General features: G+C 28.8%; 1 protein-coding gene across 1 annotated transcript; it reads left to right on the forward strand.

Moving 5' to 3' along the window:
* Nucleotides 1-2,738: 2,738 nt before the first annotated feature.
* LOC114132926 (uncharacterized) lies at nt 2,739-20,589 on the forward strand. Its single transcript, XM_027998533.2, has 2 exons — nt 2,739-3,914; nt 19,731-20,589. Exons 1-2 carry the CDS (start codon nt 3,522-3,524, stop codon nt 20,268-20,270), a joined length of 933 nt encoding a protein of 310 aa, XP_027854334.2. The 5' UTR covers nt 2,739-3,521; the 3' UTR covers nt 20,271-20,589.
* The last annotated feature ends 1,607 nt before the right edge of the window (nt 20,590-22,196 follow it).

The following is a 22,196-nucleotide window of genomic DNA, read 5'->3' on the forward strand; positions in this document are numbered from 1 at the left end:
TTGCTGTTTTGTTGTGAAGGGTGCAATTTTGATTGGTTATACTCTGACACAATATTAATAAGTAATAACATCTTATGAAATAGTTTTTCTTTCAATTATTTTTTATTTTTATATTAAACGAGTATTTTATATGATGAAATACAATGATCCATTAAAGTGGCTTTACTAATTATTACAATGTTTATATAAAGTTAAGTAATATTTTATCACTATTACTGCTATAATCATAGTATCTAATATCTATAGCTGTAATCACAGTGGTCTTTTGTCAACAAAGTGTTTTTTTTTTCATTTTTGGAAGCATAATATTTTTCTAAAAATGGAGTCACATAAAATTGTTAATTTAAATAATGGATGAAGATGAATAGAATAAAATAAAAGGGTAGCTGGAAAAATATATGGTATACTATCTACTACTCTTTTAATGTCATAAAGATAAATAGAATTTATTGAACTAGGTACTAACTTTAATGTATCTTTATTTTCATAAAAATGTTATTCTTATTATGAAAAAAATATATGGGTTATCATTTTGAAAATTAAAAAATCCCGGTTCACTGATAAAAATAAAATAATCATTTGTGTGTTGTTTAAATATTATGTTGAAAGTATAAAATAGGTAACATTTCAAACACACTAAAATCTACTAAAACAATATTGCCGTAATTTAAATGGATTATCTCGTATCCGTATGCATAATTGTTATTTCCCAAGAATCTATCGACAATTATTTTTATCGCATTCACTTTTATTTTCTTCAATTAATATTCCCAATCATTTCAATTGATATATTTTGGTCCTCGTGACCGTGTTGATTCATCATGAATTGATGTAATTAATTATAACAAAATATTGTTGGCCACATGTTGTTTTAGTTTACTTTGGTTGTAAAAAATAAGCAGATCAGTCTTGTTTCTGTGTAATAATGTAATATGTATGAATATGAACCTCGTTAGTAACTATAATTATAGAAAAAAAAATAAAATAATATTTGTGTGTTGTTTAAATATTATGTTGAAAGTATAAAATAGGTAACATTTCAAACACACTAAAATCTACTAAAACAATATTGCCATAATTTAAATGGATTATCTCGTATCCGTATGCATAATTGTTATTTCCCAAGAATCTATCGACAATTATTTTTATCGCATTCACTTTTATTTTCTTCAATTAATATTCCCAATCATTTCAATTGATATATTTTGGTCCTCGTGACCGTGTTGATTCATCATGAATTGATGTAATTAATTATAACAAAATATTGTTGGCCACATGTTGTTTTAGTTTACTTTGGTTGTAAAAAATAAGCAGATCAGTCTTGTTTCTGTGTAATAATGTAATATGTATGAATATGAACCTTGTTAGTAACTATAATTATAGAAAAAAAAATAAAATAATAGTAGTTAGCACTAATAGTTGCTAATAACCACGCGCGTATTACGTCAATACTGTGTAATTAATCACATTTCCAGAAAAACTTTTTAAATGTTGGGTATTGCCTGTACAATATTTTTTCACATTGTGAAAACGATTTGTTTTTGTTCTCCGTTGATAAACGTCACGAGTCGTGACTTGTGACTGTAGTAAAACACATTTCTCGACAATCTCGGCTGCCTACGAGTCCCGTGCTTAATTTAATATTACAGACATATTTTAATGTATTAAATCGTCGTTTTTATGATATTGTTTTTGACCTTATTAGTTATTATCGTCATTATGATTATTTAGCTTATACTTTATAAACGCCATGATATCGTGTTCGTATGGTACCATTGCCTTGTTCAGTTGTTGGTTTTGACTTTTAGACGGTATAAAATACACATCTCGTCTCTTGCGCAAAATAAAATGAGTAATACCTATTACAAATCGTGTAAAATCGAATGCGTACGGTATACGATTTGTTATTCGGTTCGTATTCGAACGATAATTTAATGGTTCGACAAAAATAACCGTGACGTTAAAAAACAGAATTTTGTAAAACCCGTTTTACGAAAAAAAGAAATCCTAAAATCGTTCGTCTACCGGTTGCCGCCTCGATACCTCGGCCGGTAAACAATCTACAAATTACACTATTATTATTTATATCGCCATTAGAATTTAATCATACGGTGTAGGTATACATTATACAAAGATTCAAAACAAGTTTTTTACAGCGGTCGTCGATTGCAAACGCGTCGTTTGAAAACTTTGTCGACATCGATTATTTTTGTTCGGCCGCCATCGTCGTTGTTGTATTTTACGAATCTCGATTATTATTAGCGGGGGTGTTGCCTGCACGTATATACCTTACCAACTCGGAAGCAGTGGTGTGCGAATATTATTATAATTGTGCATTATAATATACAGTACGTCTCTTCGGTTTTTTTTTTTTTTTTATTCTCTCCGTTCATTACCATGTACACCTATTGTTTCGTGTGATGAATAATAATAATAGGCATTGTTTGACTCCACGGGACTCCCCGTCGACCGCCGAAAAGGGAAAATCGCGATAAAACAATAACGACGTTGTTCAGGGTTGCCAGAGTCCTCGTGAACGACGCAAAAGCTAAAAAACGGTTATCGCCTATATCGTCGTACGGTGTTGTGTTCTTAGTGGACGGCTAAAAGGCTGCTGGACGCGCTCTCTACAACTAGTACGCCATTGACCGTGGTCGTGGCGACGGTTGCAACGGCGCGGAGGGGGTGCGAATGTTTAGAGGGCTACGTGCGCGCCCCGGTGAGAACGCTGCCTCGACGGCGACAACAACAAAACGCTTGTGCGGCAGGCCCGCCGCCCGAAGCCGACCGACGAGCATTGTTGTAGCGAGCAAAGCGAGTTGTGAGTATTGCTGAGCGTCGCGCCGCCGCCGCCGCCGCTCGGTCGTCGTCGCCGGTGTTGATGTCATTGTTGTCGCCCGGCCCGCCGCCGCGTGCGTGCGTGTGACACGGCGAGTGTTTTTTCGAAGCAACCTTGGGAAGCGGCGGCGGCGGCGACAACGACGACCGGGTTTTTGTTTTTCCCGATGTACAAACGGAAAACATTATTTTGTTGATCGAAATCCGGTGCGCATGCGCCGCGACAACAACGCGCCGCGGCCGGCAGTTGTTCACTAAACATTGTTTTATAACGTGAACTAAACCCAAGGCCGGTGCAGTTTGCCATCAACCATCGAAACGCGCGCCCGTTTCCGTTGATTGTTCTGCTGCTGTTGTGCTCCTCTGGCATCTTCACTTCTTCTTCGTCGTCGTCGTCGTCACAACACGGCAATAATTATAATTTTGAAATAATATCGTCGTTACGATTAAATTTTAAAACTCCCGCCGACCGTCGACGTTATTATTATTATTATTATTATTATTTGTCGGTATAACGCGCCGTCCTAAAACCGACCCCGCATGCGCGTCAACCACCACTCGAACCGTACGAAATTCGAAACGAAAGCCCAACGGTTTTTCACTCTCGTCCGTCGCACATCGACGGAAGTCGTGCGGCGCCGGTGGCGGTGGTGGTGGTCCGCGAACCCTGTGCCGGCCGGGCCATGGAGTGGTACCGAGAGCAGACCATCCAGCTGATCGACTTGTTCCGGGACCGTCCGGCCCTGTGGGACACGAGTTCGGTGCACTACCGCAACAAGCGCATGAAGAACGAGTCGCTGGAGCAGATCAGCGCCAAGCTCAAGTGTCCCAAGGAGGAGATCGCCAAGAAGATATGCACTTTGCGCGTGCAGTTCAGCCGGGAAAACGTCAAGGTGAAACGGGCCCGGGAATCCGGCGGCGCCGCTTACAACCCCAAGTGGTTCGGCTACCAACTGCTGTGTTTCCTGAACGATCAGTCACGGTACTCGTCGCAGCCGATCAACAACTGTTCGACGGGCGCCGGTGCAGCCCCGGGGGCGTCCGGAGTCATGCCCGGCGGCGCGATCGCGCAAAACGTGAGTATTATTGGTCTATACGTCGATAATATTATAATATTAAATTTTAACAATTGAATAATTACATTTTTTAACGATAATTATTACCGTCGTGGATGTATTGAGTTGACTGCCTACACGATATTACGTGGACGACAGATCGACGAGTGGGTATCAATCGGTAGTCTCTTATAGTAAAGTTGTTGACGGGAGACCACCTAACGGCGGTAAATCTATAGAACGCGATTGAGATATTTTACTCCCCTCTAGCTATTTATAGACGCGATGACGTCTGTACGATCGCTTACGATCTATGGTGAGTCGCTTGACCTGAACAGAAATTAGCGGTCATCTAATCGAGATATTATAATATTAAAGAGTTTTCGTCTGTATTACGACGTGCCGGTTACGGTAATATTTGGGTACCTACCCGTGCGAGTTTTGTTGATTTTGCGGGAGGAGGTGAGAGAGGCACTGCAATATTAAAACGTCAGCTCCTTTTAGAATAATATGTACGGTGTCCGTATATTGTGACTAGTCCGGACAGTCCGGTTTTGATGTATTTTTAGCCCTTCAGAGTCGAAAATCGTAGTCTGGTAGATGGATATTTCATAATATTATATTGTATGATTTTCGATTTTGGCTGATGACATTAATCAGTGACCTGAAACGAAAACCGAAAACTATTTCGGTTAAATTTATTTTATTTTTTTTTAACCGCGTAAAACCCGCGGCGCCCGGACGCGATGAACGCTCGCAACTTGCGTCGCTAATCGCACTACTTTGTTTGTGTACAGTGTACATTAGTTACCGTTACCATTGCGAGTTTGCGACGCTTATCGCTTTGCGTAGACAGTGCGACGCTTGCGCTTGACGATATAGTATCAGACCGGCGCCGCTCGCCCGGTCACCACGAGTGCAGGGTGATTGTTCCGTCCGTTTCCCGAGTTCGGGGTTGGATCGTGGCGATAACGCTGCGCGCGCCAAAAGTTTTTATTCGCGAGTTTCGAAAACTTACGATAAGCTAATTATCATATTATAATTCGTATTTTTGAAATTTTCTCTATTCTTGTATATATATTTTTAGATGAGGTCTTTGAATAAGACTAGAGTAATAATATTATAAATAATACAAAACAAAAAACCCAATCATATCCTCGACTTTAATACTAATTAGTGATTACCTACTTATATTTTGCACTATAAATAATGTCTATACCTACAATCTACTTATTATATAGACAATAACTGAATATTTTATGATTGAGGTAAATAATGTATTATATTGTTGATACCTATACTTAGACACGCTTAGATGTAATATGTTGTGTTGAATAAAACTGCAACAAATTAAATAAAAACGAGGATATTTGTAAATTTTCGTTAATTGTAGTTTCGAATCGACCATATTATTATATTTCTATATGAGTATAAAAAGTGACCCAATATACCAATGATATAGTTTTTACTGTGCTATATAACTGGTACGTTTAAGAAAACTACCATAATCTAATGTACAAGTTCAATCTTTTATGCATAACTTTTTAAACTCATTCAACCCTTAAAAGTTAAAATTAATATTATGTATAGTCACAAACTTACAATTTGTTTATGCTTAAACTAGCTATGATTAGTTGCTATTTTTCACTTGTAACAAAAACACGTAATTATTCTAAAAATAATAGCGTTAAATAGATATTAGATGTATTTGTCTTTGCACGCACAATTCGACGACAGTATGAAAGTATAATTATTTAAGTTTACTATGAAAAAAATATATATTTATAGGTAATACCCGTATCGATGTGCGTAAGACTGCGAGCTTAAAAATTATTTATTGTGGTACAAAAGACGGTAAAATCATCGCGTTCTACTTTTCAAGAATAACATAATTTCCACTGGTGTGTTTAGTTTTAATACCCACTAAACTGCTAAAGTTTAACAACATTATTACACTCGTACACGTTGTTATAAATATACATATTAAAATAAAATCTACCGACAAGGATACTAGGAATTTTGTGTTATAATTCATTCTAGTAAATGGTAAAGTATGCGATCTACCATCGGTTTTTGCGGTTTGCCGTATTTCTCGCATAATATTTCTGAACTTAATTACAATTATGATTTATGATGTTCGTCAATATATACAGTAAAATTAAACAATAAAATTGATGTTGGCAAATAAACTTTTATTATTTAATTCCTATATTATTTAAATTTCAAACCAATTATACGTGAATATATAATAATATATTTTATACACTTGACTTTGACTTGAATCTACATTAATGTTATTACGTACCTATTGTAAAATTTCAAAAACATAAAATTGTTTATTTTATCTAAAAAAAATAGGAAGTCGTACACATTCTTTATGATTATATTATAGCATTAAAATTAAAATATTATGTAATTAATAAATTCATTATTCTAAAATTTAAAATCTAATATAAATTTAAGTACATTTTTGGAAACAAATTTTACAAAAAAAAATAAAAAGAGCATCTCATAAATTCTAGATTTTCCCGAATATTTCCGTAGTCATCTAAGCTTAAATTATATTTTTAGAATACTGACAGTGAAGTAACTCCTTTGAAACACTCCAAAGTTTTTTGACTTTACAATAATAAAAAGTTTTTTTTATCACAGTCCCAGCCATGTTGTCAAGTTAACTACCACAAGAATTGTTGTATTTTCCTTGGATAATTCCTCACTTGATCGTTATCCACCTTTGGAGCTTTGCGTAATTTGAAATAAAGGATTGGTTTTTTAGTATTATTACAATAACCTGCTCAAAGAGATAGCCAAATGTTAGAAAGTCAATTGGAACATACTATTAATTTCTGATGGCATATCTAAAATCTTGTAGAAAAAGACGTATCGTCAGAAACACTGATTACCTAATTAAAATTCTCATATTCTTTATTTTTCCAGAAAGTTAGTCAGTCTTTGCTCCAAAAATATGATTGCTTATATCGCATATTATACATTCAATAGTCGTTGGTGTTTGACCATACTAGCACAGCTTTTTCAAGGTCCCATAATATGCTGCTCATCAAGCAGTCGTTTAGTTTGAAGTATAGAGTAATTTAAAACACATTTTTCAACTTATTCTGAATTCCGTCTCTTTCGTGTGGCTGAAACCGTCGACAAAGAGTCGTTAAATTCTTTTTCAATCACTCTATTTTTCTAAACAATTTCCAAAGATTTTATCATTTCGATTTTTTCCTCAAACAAAAACTGACAAAGTGACGTGACGGATGTTTTCACACAACTGATGCTTTCGTAATCATTATAAACTAAAAAATACTAAACCTTGTAATAATTATGTTTATATAAAATGCATAAATCATAAAACTGTTATGAATATCTATATAACCAAAGATAATGAGCAAAATATAACGAGTGGGTGGGATGAACCATTTTTAGCTATTTTATATCGGTTTAGACCAGTACACTATTTTGATCACCAATGTAAAATTATACCATTATAAAAAAAAGTTGAAAATAAATAAATATTAAAATGGTAAATGACATGTCAATTTTTTATAATATTAATGAATTAACGTTTATGAGTATATACATATTTCATAAAGTTTAAAAGTTTAAAAAGTCAGTAAATTTTTAACACGAGTATACACGCGGCTACGCTACAGTCAGGGTCGAATAAAATGTTTTCATTAATAATACAAAACAAATACCTATTGTATTTGTTTAAAACATTTTTTTTAATGTTTTTTTAAAATGTTTTAAACAAATTATAAAAAATATTTAATTTGTTTCAAGTTTAATTTAAGTTTATGATAAAGTAACATCATTCCTATATCCTAAATTCCTAAATTATCTCCACTAGTTACCGAAAGCCATAAAAAAAAAATAATAATAAAAATTATCGATGAGCTAATAATTTAAACTTTTTCTTTTAATTGAATATTATGTTATTTTAGGCACATAATACAGGACCTATGTACAGTGTACAAGGTCATGTCTGATTAACATCGTAATTTACAATAAGAAATGGGAAATATTCATTTATATTAAATTTTACAAACGCTACATTTTTAGAAAATCTGAATTTCCTTTTTTATTAATTTAGTGGGCCGTCACCACTGGTCTACACTACATATGTTTGCACATACCGTGATCTGCAAAAAATAACTATATTATAGAAAAAATTGTATGTTTATTTTTAAACGTTTTACACATTTATCTATAAATTTTTTAACGTACAATATAATATGGACTCGTATCACGACTTAACGTTTTGCTCGTTATTAACAGATCTCGTTGTAATTGATGCTCGTTGTAGTGATTTACTGACATACTTTCGAATATACATTGAACATTAGCGTAATTAGGGGAGCTTTGACTTCCTGTACATATTTTTAGCTCCTTCTAGATAAAGTCCGAATCCTTGCATTAAGAAAAAACTACCATAAGTTCAATTCGTAAAATATTAAACAATTATAATATGTACCTTAGTACCTATTTATAATATATTATTACTGAAGATTTACTTTACTTAGTTTATATTTAGAAGAATCACAACATACATCAGATCGACTACAACTCAAAACAGATTCGGTAATCTGACTACAACAATTATACAAAAAGAATTAGGTATCTATTAAAAAAAAAAAATAGTAAGATTTCGATAATGATATATCAACTATACCGTCTATACTTCATAAACATTTGCATCTAAATATATAATCCTATACAATTATAAAGTGTATATATTATGAATTATAATTGAATTACTGTTTAGATCTTATTTTTAATAATGAGGGGAGGGCATTTTTACTTTACAGTTTATTTTTAACTTTGGTTTTGATTATTTTTCCTTGTCCCTGTCATTACTACCAAACTATAGTGGTGCTAATAATTGTGGAATTGTATGCTTTATCCCTGCGGCTTATTTTAAATTTTAGTTACTCTCGCAATATCACAATACCTACATACTATCTGTATAATCCAACCCAGCTTCACCCGGAATTTGATTTCTATTTCTACCCTTTCGTAAATATTTTTTCCCTTTAGGGTGGAAATAAGGATATTGTGGGTTGTGACAAATAATATAAATGTTACTAATTAATAATTATTTTATGTTTATCAGCCACAGATACTTTTCAAAGCTCGCTCAGTACCCATGTCTATTTTAAATAAATATAATATGTTAGGTATTTCTAAATCAGTTAATAAAAAAATATTTAAACAAAAGTAATTTCAAGTTTAGTAGTATTACTATACCTACCTATACTTTTATATACTTATATTGTATAAGCAAGATTAGTATACATTTGTTTGGTCACCCTAACCACCACCATTTCCCCGAAAAAAATCTGAAAACTTGATAATAAATATAAATTGTATTAAGTTATACAGGCAGGTCAGCATTTTTACCTTTCCCTTATACCAGGGGTCACCAATTACTACTTTCCGTGGACCACATTAAGGATTTTGAAATTACTCGGGGGCCATAAAAATTCGAAGTTTATAATATTTATTATAATATGGCAATTAGGTTTGGTTATACGTATCTAACTATCGATTTATTCTCTTCTTGTCTGCGGGCCGGTCAAAATTTATCCGCGGGCCGCTATTTGGTGACCCCTACCTTATACCTGCCTTACTAAAATTACATCTCTGTACTACCTCTCAATAGTGTATAACAAAATACCTTACACAAGGTTAGAAATAATACATAAGTGCATAACTTTTATGATAAAATAACTTCCTCCGGAGGACGCTCTAAGAACTTGGACATTCGAAAAATTTGACATTGATCGGTTAATCGGTCCAAATATCTTTTCAGTGTGTGGACAGACCAACAAAATTTCTGAATTATATTGATAAATAAAATGCATAGGCAGTTAATTTCATAAAAGTTATTAAATGCAAAATATATTTTCTTAGTCGGTAAATTTTTTATTCATTTCGTTAGACATACTTAATACATTGGTTTATTTATTCGCTTTTAAAAAATAAAGGGTGTCTGCTATAAAATTGCTGCCCATTAAATTTTAACACATGTTTAGGTATATACATATATATTATATATGTATGTTTTTAGTTTCCTCCCGTTGCAATTTATTTTAACAAATAATAAACGAGTTTTATATAGATTTTAATGATCGTTAAATTGTGGTGTCTTTGTTTCGTTTTCGTTGGTATAAAACTAAACATTTACTACGTTTTACAGTCTTCTATAATCTTACATTTTTAAATGTTTGAGGTAGATAAAATTCGAAAGAGAGTTTGTAAAAAGTGTATGAAGACAAATTTTGGAATTAAAACAAATTTGTATTATTTAATTAGCCAATGTGAGTACTGGTCATCTTTTTTACCAAAAAATTCATCAAAACTTTACTCAACTTAAATACATTTAAAGTTAAGATACTCAAAGTGGAATGGCACGTGGCCAAAGGTATCTAAAAATGTTGATTTACTACTCCATCCGTTTAAAATGTAAATAGTAAATACTTTAAAACTACTATTTTAATTTTTAATAAATCAAAATTTTCTGAACAGTATTATTTTCTATCAAATATAGAAAACGTAAAAGATTAAAATGATTAAAATTATAATGATGCAAAATAAAAATTTTGTTTTTTAAATGAATAAGATTATGTTAATAAAATATTTTCAATAACATTGACACTTTTCAAGGTGATCAAAGCTGTTAATATAACCACTCTGTGTTATATTTCAGGCAATATTCATATAAGTATAACATTTTCATTAATGAATTTTGTAGATACTTTTCAAAATATGTATTTTTATTATAATTATGTAATTAACCATTATTCCTTAATTATTAGATATCTAAAGTTTATTGATGGTTACTATTTATTAATAATTAATAATCGTTGATATATAATTGGTTTGATTCTTAAATAAACAATGTTATGCATGATTGGTTGGTTGGTCTTACGATGTTCTAAGTTAAATTGGGTTATTAATAGTTATTATTAGTAAATAACAATTTGATGAGGTATTGTAGGTATTAGGTATATGTTATAATTTTTAACACACGCTAATTAAATATTCTACTCCATTAGTTGTTTCAATATTTAGTTTAAATTAAAATTGAATTTGTTTAGTTTTATACGTTTTTGTATTTTCGACTTTCGTATATTATATTCTAAGTTATAGTTATAAAAAGTGTTTAAAAATAATTATTATTATTATAATACTTTAAACTATTACGTTGTCTAAAGTTATTTTTGTTGACCATGTCACTTATTTTCATTTTTATTCTCTTCAAATTAATTCCAATGTCATACTTCTTTGATTTGTTAAAATCAAATAAATATAAATTAAACATTATTTATTACTATTAGTCATTACTGTATAGTTCTCTCAGATAAACAAATTCGGTTTGTTTCTACTATTTCTTCTGTTAAAAACATCACTTGTAATTAACTAATCATTGTATAGTATACTATAATACTCTTATATAGTATACAGTGTACACGGTTTTAAAAGATCGATATATGCTGAATCATTTCTATCTCTATGGCCTCTAGTCATACTGCTAAATTATTTTTAAAATGTATTATATATTTTATAATGTATGTACGGTGTAGTTAAAACAATCAAACAAGTGAAATGTACTTGCACACTAAAAAATTTAAATAAATATTTATCAATTTATTAATTTAAAAATTCATATACATCGATAGTACCATTTTTATATAATTATAAACTATCACTATTATTAATCCTGTAGCTGAAAATAAGTTAAAAGATTGGATATTTTTTTATATTTCTGTAAATACTCTGTTTATTTACAGTACTTACCCATGTACATACGACATCCATAATGTTTTAATCATAATTTTTCATTGTTACGTAGATACATATACTTAATAGAAGTCAAATCCATCGACACAATCTATAACATCCTCCTTCGTTCTAAATTCTAAGGGGCCGTTAAAATCATGTGTGCCTAGCATAAATTGCATAACAAATAAAGGTATTAATAAATAAATATATACATGACTGTATGAGTCTTAACTTTATTTCCTTAAATTTTCTGTGGCCAAAAATAACTTTCTTTTTGGATAATATTATACGTACAGTGTACACCTATGACTAATGCATACTAATTTTTCGTTTTGTACAATATAAGTTGTCTCAAATGCCTCAAACCAGTATCATCAATACATCTTAATTAGTCATGGCTATAAAAATATCCTGGACGATCTTCATATAGTCTACTCTCTCTTATATAATTATCTATACCTTATAAGATATGGTAATTTATTACATAGGTAGATAGGTACATAAAACTTAGAGACTAATTAAAATTATACCTTTTTTTATTTTTTAGATAAGTATTTGAAATTAATTATACTAGTATTATCCATTGGTGAAAACTCGACCATAAAACTTTTTTACTCATAAAATCAACGCACTTTTGAATATTGCATTTCTTATTGCTCACTTAAGTTTTGTATCGGCGTTTGTGCTTCCTAAAAGCCTTCTTTTCCCTTTTATTCATAACTTTTATGTATGAAAAACAAGTATTTAGAATTTAAATTTTCGAGTCTACAATGCTTTAAACATATACTGACTATTGTCGTTTGATGTACATTTTAATAACAAACAATAATTTACTACTATTTTCTCTTGTTGTATAAATTGTCTACTGCTTTTTTAAATTTATTTACCCGACTTCGCCGGATAAAATTTTTTTTTAATTTGATTTTACTGGACACAGTGAACAGATAGCGACACAGATGTATTGCTATTTTCGTACTCATGTGTAAAAAAAAAAATTTGTACAAATTCTCTATCGATATTTTTCTTCTAGAAAATGAAAAAAATCCAAATCCAAAATACATAATTATTATTTTTAAAATTATTCAAAAAAATGTAAAAAAAAATTGTTTTACTAAATCACGAATTTATAGTGTTTGATACTAATATAATTTCTGTAATATTGTCAACCCTATTTATAAAACAAAAAAATAAAATGTTAGATTTAAATGATCCAAACCGAAATTTGTGTAGCAACATATGAGGGATTATAAAACGTAGCTATGAATACTTCATCGTGTTTCAAGGAATAAATGAAATATGTGCAAAATTTGGTACCAAATGGTTTATTAGTTCCCAAGTCTAAAGCCGCATTGAAATATACATTATAACGTACATATATTATATTATTTCATTATAATTTTCATTGATATTGAATGGATTATTATAGAAGATACCTTAATTTAATTTTATGCCCCGAATCTTTTGCGAAATAATATATATAACCCTCGAGTGAGTTCCAAAAAAAAGATCATATATCTTTAACGATTTGATATAGGGATCTCAGTTCATAAGTTGTCAATGGTTATACTTTTAAGTTTACGTAAGAAACTAATATTGACTAATTTTTTTTATCATTTTGAAAATTAAAAACACACTTATAAATTTTATAATTATAGTATTATACTAATTTCTTTTAACATTTTTTTTGGTGCATCAATTTTCACTACTCGCACTTTGACAGTAAATAATTTGTAGACGGGTTCTTAATGATCATTGAAATTAAAATAAAATGTGGTTTCCCTACCGGTCACACATTCGTTATAAAAATGTCTTATATATAATTGTATACTCGTGGTATGGTATCATAGTGGATTTGATTGGTTAGCTGTATCAGCGACAAGAAAGGGCTCGTAATTTGTTAATAAGACTACGGACACACTCGGATCATTTCCTTCTATATACAAGTTAATACTACCTGCATAATTTTATTGGAAAAAAAAATTATGTATTAGTATTATAAAAATAAAGAAGCCCAATATTTATTATTTGATTAATGAAAATATTTTTTTCTACATTTTCAAAATATTATTTTTACACCAAAATACCTATATATTTTTTAAAATTTTTATTCGGTTTCAGTTTTTATTTTAAATCTGATTAAAAAGATTTCAGTGAAAAATGTCGTAATTTTCATTATGAACTATGGTAATAATTTATTAATGAAGCCAGCGTGTGTTCGTGTGTGACATTTGTGTAATATTCATGTGTATCTATAGTCTTTTAAACTTTCCTCCATAACAAAAAAGTGCCTTTCTCTCCCTGATTTAAAATTATTTTAATAAGTGTTCCTTATTCCAGCATCGTAAAAATATAGCTTCTTTATTGTTTCTATATATGTGTATAAAAGCATTTTTATTTTCATTTTAACATTAAAACGTATACTTTATAGAGAAAAACCTACTAAATTATTACTTGTTAAATAATATATTTTTAACGATACACAGCAGAGTTTTAAGTAATTTTTTCAGTCATTTATATAAACAGCTGTTTAAAATTTTTTGAAACAAATATATTTATTTACATAATAATAATATTTTAAACATCCGACATAATTTCAAATGTAAGAACTGCTATATCAGGCCTATAGCCAGACCAAATTTCCAAGTGGAGCAAAGCAAACTTTTGGGGAGGGCATTATATATAAAAACAATGTCTTCCTAATATTTTTAATATTTTTAGGGGGCAACGCCCCCCCTCACACCTTATGACTACGGGTCTGTGCTATATGTTTAATATAAATTAAAATTTTATATATTATAAGATTAAATTGTGTATTAGTTAATATAGTTAGTTATATTATTCATACTTAGATGTTTAAATCGGAGTTTAAACCATAATAAAAAAGTTAAGCCTGTTACTCGCAGCAATATGATGTTACTCTACAAACAATACCAAACACCAATACCTACTTGCCTATACTATTTTAGCTTTAATTCTTATCTTTTAAGTTTTTACTTATAATCCTTTAGCTATATTATTGAATGTTATCTATAACTATCTATTATATATGTATATATATATTTATAACAATTTCTATTTTTTAATGTTATATATTATGTTATGTTATTCGATACAAAATATTTACTAAACTAAAACTTGCGTTTAAAGATTGCACGCAAATTGTCTATACATTTAAATTATATTTTTAGGGATAAGATAAAAAAGTTCTTGTAACATTTTAAATACTATTCAGATCAGCATATTCATAATACATAATATATTATTGTTAATTTATAGGACAGGAAAGTATTAGAGGTAAAATTTGCAAAATATATACATTCAATTCCACTAATTTTACACATTTAATTTTTTGAAAACTTTAACTGAAATGTTTATAAACTTAAATGTATGAAGATAACCTTTTATTATCCTTAGTAATTGTGTTATCCTGAGGTACTATTCCCTGATTCCACAAATAACATAATTAAAATCATTTATTTTTTACCTAAATGTGTTATATGTACATTGTACATAAATATATATTTTATTACAATATTATAAACAATAATTTATAATAAAACTATATTAATTAATACTAGCCATGCGTTAATTAAAATACAATTTTGCACAACGGCAAAAAAATAATATCTAAAACCATAATGATAATACATACATCATGCATAGCTTATGAAAAACCAATAGGTACAATACAAATTTCTTTTTACTTTTTAGGGAAATATATTTAATTTAATTGTTGTATACATCGAACCATCTATAAGTAAACATTTCATAATCATTAATCATAAATCCCGTGCGTTATTATATACACCACGAACATTTATCAAGTTTAGAAGTACCTATTATTATTTTTCTATTTGATTTGATCCTATACCTTATTTATTTCCTAAATTCTAAAACAAGTTTAGTAAGGCATCTACTAAATATATATACATTATACATACACATTTTTTTTTGAGTTGACGATTTTAGTTAAAACTAAACAATATCTTTTATCGATCATTCTTTGTTTTCTCGTCATTTGAAACGAAATGAATTCCTTCTATCGTCAACTAATTGTTACACTCAATAAAATTTACTTAACAATATCGTGCCACAGAAATTAACTTTTATGATAAGTATTCTATACCTATGTATAACGCAAGTAACAATATGAACATTGAACATGGTAATATCCGACATTTTTTGTATAATATGTTATGTTGTGTGACTCATTGTTAAAACGTATTTTTTTCCTAATTCTTAACGCTGAAAATTTCATTTTTTATAATTCTTTCGATTTACTGTTCTTTATGTATAAATTCATTTTCTATAAAAAAACAACAACTCATCAATTAATTATCATTATTATATGGATGTACATTTAAATCAATATTAATCGGTTTAGCAATATTGAGTGTGGTGTAACTTGTACATTTAAAATTATAAACATATATATTTTATGACTTTATGAGTTATAATTTAAAATAAATGGACTTTAAACTACACAGATTTCTTGTTTAATGTTAATATTATTTTATTTCAATTAACTAAGTGCTTAAAAAATTCGATTTACTAATATCAATTTTATAAAAAATTTACAATAGGTATTCATTGTTACCAAAAAATGAATTTTATAATATAATCTACCTACCTATACTTTATGTCATTATGTCATATAATTAAATAATTAACTTATCTATTATTTTGTGACATTTAATTTTTTAAAGTAGAATATTTGCATTGACCATTGTTATAATGTAGTACTATAGTATAGTTTATTTTGTATACTATAATAGTAATATAGTTTCTATAATATTGTCCTTGTTTACTACGAAGTGTACTTAAGCTACTGATTACACCATTTAAATAATAAAATCGGCAATACAAACTTTGTTGATTATAACAAATGGTTTTTTATTAAATAAATAAAAATTATAGCATATCCATTGAGGTAATAATTTATTGTTTTATGTTATCAATAATATTAGCTTATTTTTCAAAACAATTTTCATTCTAGCCTGAAATTTAGCATTCATCTACTCATTTTATTAAAACACAATTTTATTTTAATATATTAATATTATATTTATATTAGTATTTTTTAATAGTTTTATTTATTTTTATAAACCAACTGAACTAAAGAAATAATACAATAAGTACTTAATTGTACTACAATATTATACTTGTGATAGGTAATAAATATATTATGTACTACTTATTAAATGACACTAACTTTCTTTTAAAATATATATATACTACGTAGAATTGTAGAATATTGACATATTTTATTAATAAATTTACTGATCTTTAATTATATAAATGTATTTTGAATAATATTTTTTTTATTGTAATAAATTATCACAGGTTGGTTTATAGCTTTTAGTCTTTTTCTATAAGTTTGTGCCTGTTTATATTATTTTTAAACTAAAATCAAATTTATATAAAGGTAAATATATCTATTTATTGTAAATGATCATGTATTAAATCGAGTTTCCTCCCTGCTTAGTGGCTAGTATACATTTTTAAAACCTTTTGAATGTAATTCACATGACGTGTTAAATACCAGTTATAGATATTTCCAATTCCCAACTCCCAACTAACTCATATTCTTAAATACTTTCAATAACCATTTATTATTTTTTCAAACAATCCTAATATCACACACGATCATGTTATATTAAAAAATGTGTGTATATTAAATAATTCGAATTTAGATTTATAAACAATATTCGCTATTTGCAAAAATTGCCGTAAATACGGTAATTACGATTGTAATATTAAACCTAGATAAAAAATGATAAATATGTTTAAATATATATGCGTTTATGATTGAATAGTCATCGAAATATGTTGATGACTTGATGTGTAGTAAATTTGTCATAATAATATAATTAATGAATTTAGGTAGTTATAGGTAAATGTAAAATTGTAGGTGAGAAATATGTATTTGTTGATTGAGTTTAAAATAATATTGTTACTATAGTTTTTTATAATTCATTGATATTATTGACCTATAGCTTAAATTTGAAATAAATCATTTTTGTAACTTAATTTATAAATTATACCTATAATGTATTAATGCTATGACTCAACTTTTAAAGTCATCATAAAATTAATGTATTACAAATATAAATAGGATAGAGGCTTGTATAGATAAATGTCTTCGTATTGACCCACTCAAAATAACCTTTCAATAACATAATTTTAATTTAACTTGACTATTGTTTTAAATGTTTGTTGAATTATTAGAGTATTAGAATATTATGAATAAATATCATTATTCATTAGGTAGGTATAATATTGTATTTATTTATATTTTATGTATAAAAAGTATATAATATATTAATGCTAGTTCATAATTTATTTCACAATACTACGTGACCTTTACAGCTTTTATTTCTATATCAATATCGTATAATAACCAATTTAACGATAGTTATTAACAAACAAAAAAAAAGATAGGCATATTTCTAAAAAATATAATTAAAAAAATTACTTATATACCGCGAGGGCAATTGAAGTAAGAACAGTGCACAATTTTGTAGCGTCGCTGCCGTTATGTCGTCACACAAGTTCCCATTAAAACGTTATCAACTTATTACTATATTCTAATGCATAAACAAAAAACACTTTCAACTAAATGTAATTTAAAATACAATCAATTTGACAATTATAAATATTAGATTTGTTTTTAGAGAGTGATGAACGTGGATAACTTTAAATCTTTGACTAGCTATTTAGCATGTACACTAAGACTAGAGATCAGATTTATATACCATCTTAAAATATTTTAATTATGATTATTTTTATGTCCTTAAAATATATTATTATAATATTCTGTTAAAAAAAAAAATGTGATCGAGTGGGTAACACTATGCTGTACAGTAGGTATCGAGTACCTATTCGAGTGGACCTCGGATATAGAGTAAGTCACTCACTATAATAGATGTGTAAAATTTAAATGCAATAATAGGTACCTATCATGTTTCAAGTTTTTATGACTATCAAAGTAATTATTAACTATAACAAAATTCTAAAAATATTTGATTGTAAATTATCTTTATTTTACACGTGAATATTTGATTTCGTAAAAATTTAAACTTTAGATAAAATATTTTTGATTCGGTAACTCTCAACTTTTCTTATAATTATTACAAGCTCAACTTAAAATTTTGTTAAAAATTTAACTAAAATTTTGTGTTAAATTTTCAACTCTTAGCTTCTTTTACAAAATTGTTTGTAACTTGTAAGAATATAATTATCAATTATTTTCTTCGGAAAAATATTTACAAAATAAATATATGCTTTTTGATGCAAAATTGTAAAATAAAATTTTTCTATAAATTCTATGCTTCTTAAACCGTAAATATGTTTTACCATTTACTTCATATACACTAGAAACAAATAAATATGTAAAATCATAATAATTCGACAACTAACCATGACTAATGCGAACAATTGTATATATAGGTACAGTGTAAATGAAGGATATATTATTATTTTTCAAAATTTGTTTATTAAAATTTAATTGATGCTATTAAGTATTATTAATCATTTCCTGAATACCTGATCTGAATATAATACGGAATTTTTTTTTTTAGTAAATTTGTCTATTTGTTCTACGACCATCAGATATGAGAAAAACCATAATAATCATATTATAAAATTCATTAAAACGTCTTTCTTTGTTTTGCCTAATTTATTATAAATTACAATATTCATCATTATTGTTATACACTTGCGCTTTCTTAAGCTAAAATATATCTAAGTATAGATATAAATCATAATAATATGTCATAATAATATTATACGTATACTATACATAGGCGCAACTATAGAGGCCAAACACTGGGGTAGGTAAAATTATTCAGAGGACACAGACCCGTGGGGGCGTAGCAAAACAAAACTAAAAATTTATAATAATTTTATGTTACCTATAAAAATAAAATAGTACATTTTTATTTTTTTTAAATAAATTCACTCTGCAAGAACTAAATACATAATAAATCAAACTATTGTACCATGTGTCTTAAAGTCATATTAACATTTCTTATTATTATGTTTTAGCAAACAGACGTAGACAATCAACATTATAATTGGAGTCAAACATCTGAGGACAGTTATGCAGAAGCAAATGATACAAATGCGAGCGGCTATGAGGCAGACAGTGTGCTAGCTTCAATGATGCATGAGTCCATGGACGACTACCACAACCAGGAACCGATAGTGGATGTGCAGGAACCACAAACATGGTCATCGTGTAGGAAATATCGTGGTATGCAGCCAGTAACGGGTGGAGATTATTCAGAAGATGATGGTGGAGGCTACAATAGCAGGAAGATTATGCGAATGTCTAAGCTGGATGCACCGACTGACGAGTTCAATACATTCTCAGACTATGTGGCTGAACGGATGCGTAACCTTAAAGCCGACAAAGCTCTGCAGCTGATGGCTCGACGAGACATTGAACAAGTGTTGTTCAAGTATGAAATGAAATTGTTGGAGCAGAAGAGAGACTCCCAACAACACCAACAACCCGACACAGAGGCGGCCACCACGTCAAAGTCTATTTCACCATCACCCATCAGTGACATGGAACAACAGTAGACCCAATTTTATTGTTAAAATGTTGACTGGGTTTACTAAATGATAATAACTAGTCGTTTAAGACCAGCATTCATTTCTATACATTGTATAAAAAAATATTAATATTGAATAATGTGACTGGGAGTACTATTAATGCTCATGTTAACCCTAAAGAGTTATACTTATAATATTTTAAACATTTGTATGTGCAGCCAATAATTTTTGTTTACGATACTATATATGTAAACTTAAAGACAATTTATATTATACATAATTTTTGATTCCTATATATTTCTATTATTATTAAATGTATGTATTTATAATAAAACATTTTACATTATGAGAGTATAATTTTGTTTGCAAACAAAAATTATCTAATCAATTACAATTGGTCTGCTCTGAAAGTCCAATGTATCTAATTCTTGTATCGTTAAACATTAAAATTTGTTTAAGCAGGCAATGTTTAAACAAATCTCTCAATTGTAACTTGTACCATCATTCTATTATACTATTTAAAAATAGATCTGTCATTGAATGCATACAAATTATAAAATAGACATTTTAATCGTTTCAAGTGTAACTATTTTGACGAAAATTCATACCGAGTTGTGAATACTTTATTTGTACAACGACATTATTATCAGTAATTACTAGGTATAGGACCTGAGTACCTACTTCATGTTCCTAGAAATCTAAAGTGTCTTAAAAATTGTTCTTAGAATAATTCGAATTTAAAACATCTTCTGCTCTCGAGATTCTGAAATATTTGCATTATATACCTACTACCTACACAAAACCAATATAAATTATTACTATCAAACCTTGTATCTTGCCATAGTATTTGACTTTCTGGTTCGCTTTGAAACTTTAGAGAAGTGGTAAACTAGATCGAATCATGTTAAAATTATTACTTATTAGCGCTATTAATACAATCTTTAGACATTCAAGTTTCCTTGAGTCTAATTAAAGTTTTGTGATTTTATAACATACTGTTCAACGTACATTTTTTCTTTATTTGCTTCATCCAATAATTGACTCAAACTTTATAAATAGGTATGTATAAATCGTTCCCACTCAATGAGCATATTTTATAGTACCTATATTTCTCTGTCTCTTCCGTGATCTTTAAATTTTACGCTAGTCGCTGAGACACTAAGCATAATAATATATTAATATGCAATGATATGGTTTTGGTTTTTAGTTATGTTTGCTCATTTTTAATTTTAAAATAATTAAATGAAAGAGCATATTATCCAACGACCCGGCAGGGTCGCGCTAAGTATAAAAAAAAAAAACGCCTTAAAATGAACGCATCGGCAATCACAACGCGCGACAACTGCCGGGTATAATTACAGGAAGCATCTGAAATCACGAAAAAAAATAGTTGACAATGCATACCTAATTTCTTGTACAATAATTTAGTTTGACAATGCACCAATCTTATTGGAAATGTTCCGTAGAAGTGCATGCTGCACTTTTTAATCCGATCTGAACATTATAAATGGAGTTATAGCCAAATATATTATGAATTTTTATGGCAAAAAAAGAAAATGTTATTCGATAATATTCCCTGCGGCCCGCATGAAGTTCCCCGCCCACTGAGGAAATACACACACACACTTACCGTACGCGCGTGCTTTGTCACAGCGCTTGCGGTGGCGGTGTTTTCAGTTAATACGTAACGGCTCGCGTATATTATCATTTATCAATATTGTTCTTTCAATATATATATATAATGCTACAAGTATTACTCTGGTCCAACAATTTCCAAAATAAAATTAATAACCTAATAATTAATCAAGTTCCAACTATAAAATTAAAAATTAATTCAATCTATTATCGAGTGCATTCAGTTATATGTCATCATGGGGAACAAATGACCGAGGGCCATTATACAAACTTAATAAGGCATCAAAATAATTGAGTAAGGTGTAATGATACTCAAAT

This window comes from Aphis gossypii, chromosome 1 (genome assembly GCF_020184175.1).
Source record: "Aphis gossypii isolate Hap1 chromosome 1, ASM2018417v2, whole genome shotgun sequence".
NCBI classification, from domain to species: domain Eukaryota; kingdom Metazoa; phylum Arthropoda; class Insecta; order Hemiptera; family Aphididae; genus Aphis; species Aphis gossypii.

Excerpts from the sequence above, each read along its gene's own strand:
- LOC114132926 (XM_027998533.2), top strand. The coding sequence starts at position 3,522 with ATGGAGTGGTACCGAGAGCAGACCATCCAGCTGATCGACTTGTTCCGG. Across the intron at positions 3,915-19,730 it reads GCGGCGCGATCGCGCAAAAC|CAAACAGACGTAGACAATCA; the intron begins GTGAGTATTATT and ends ATTATGTTTTAG.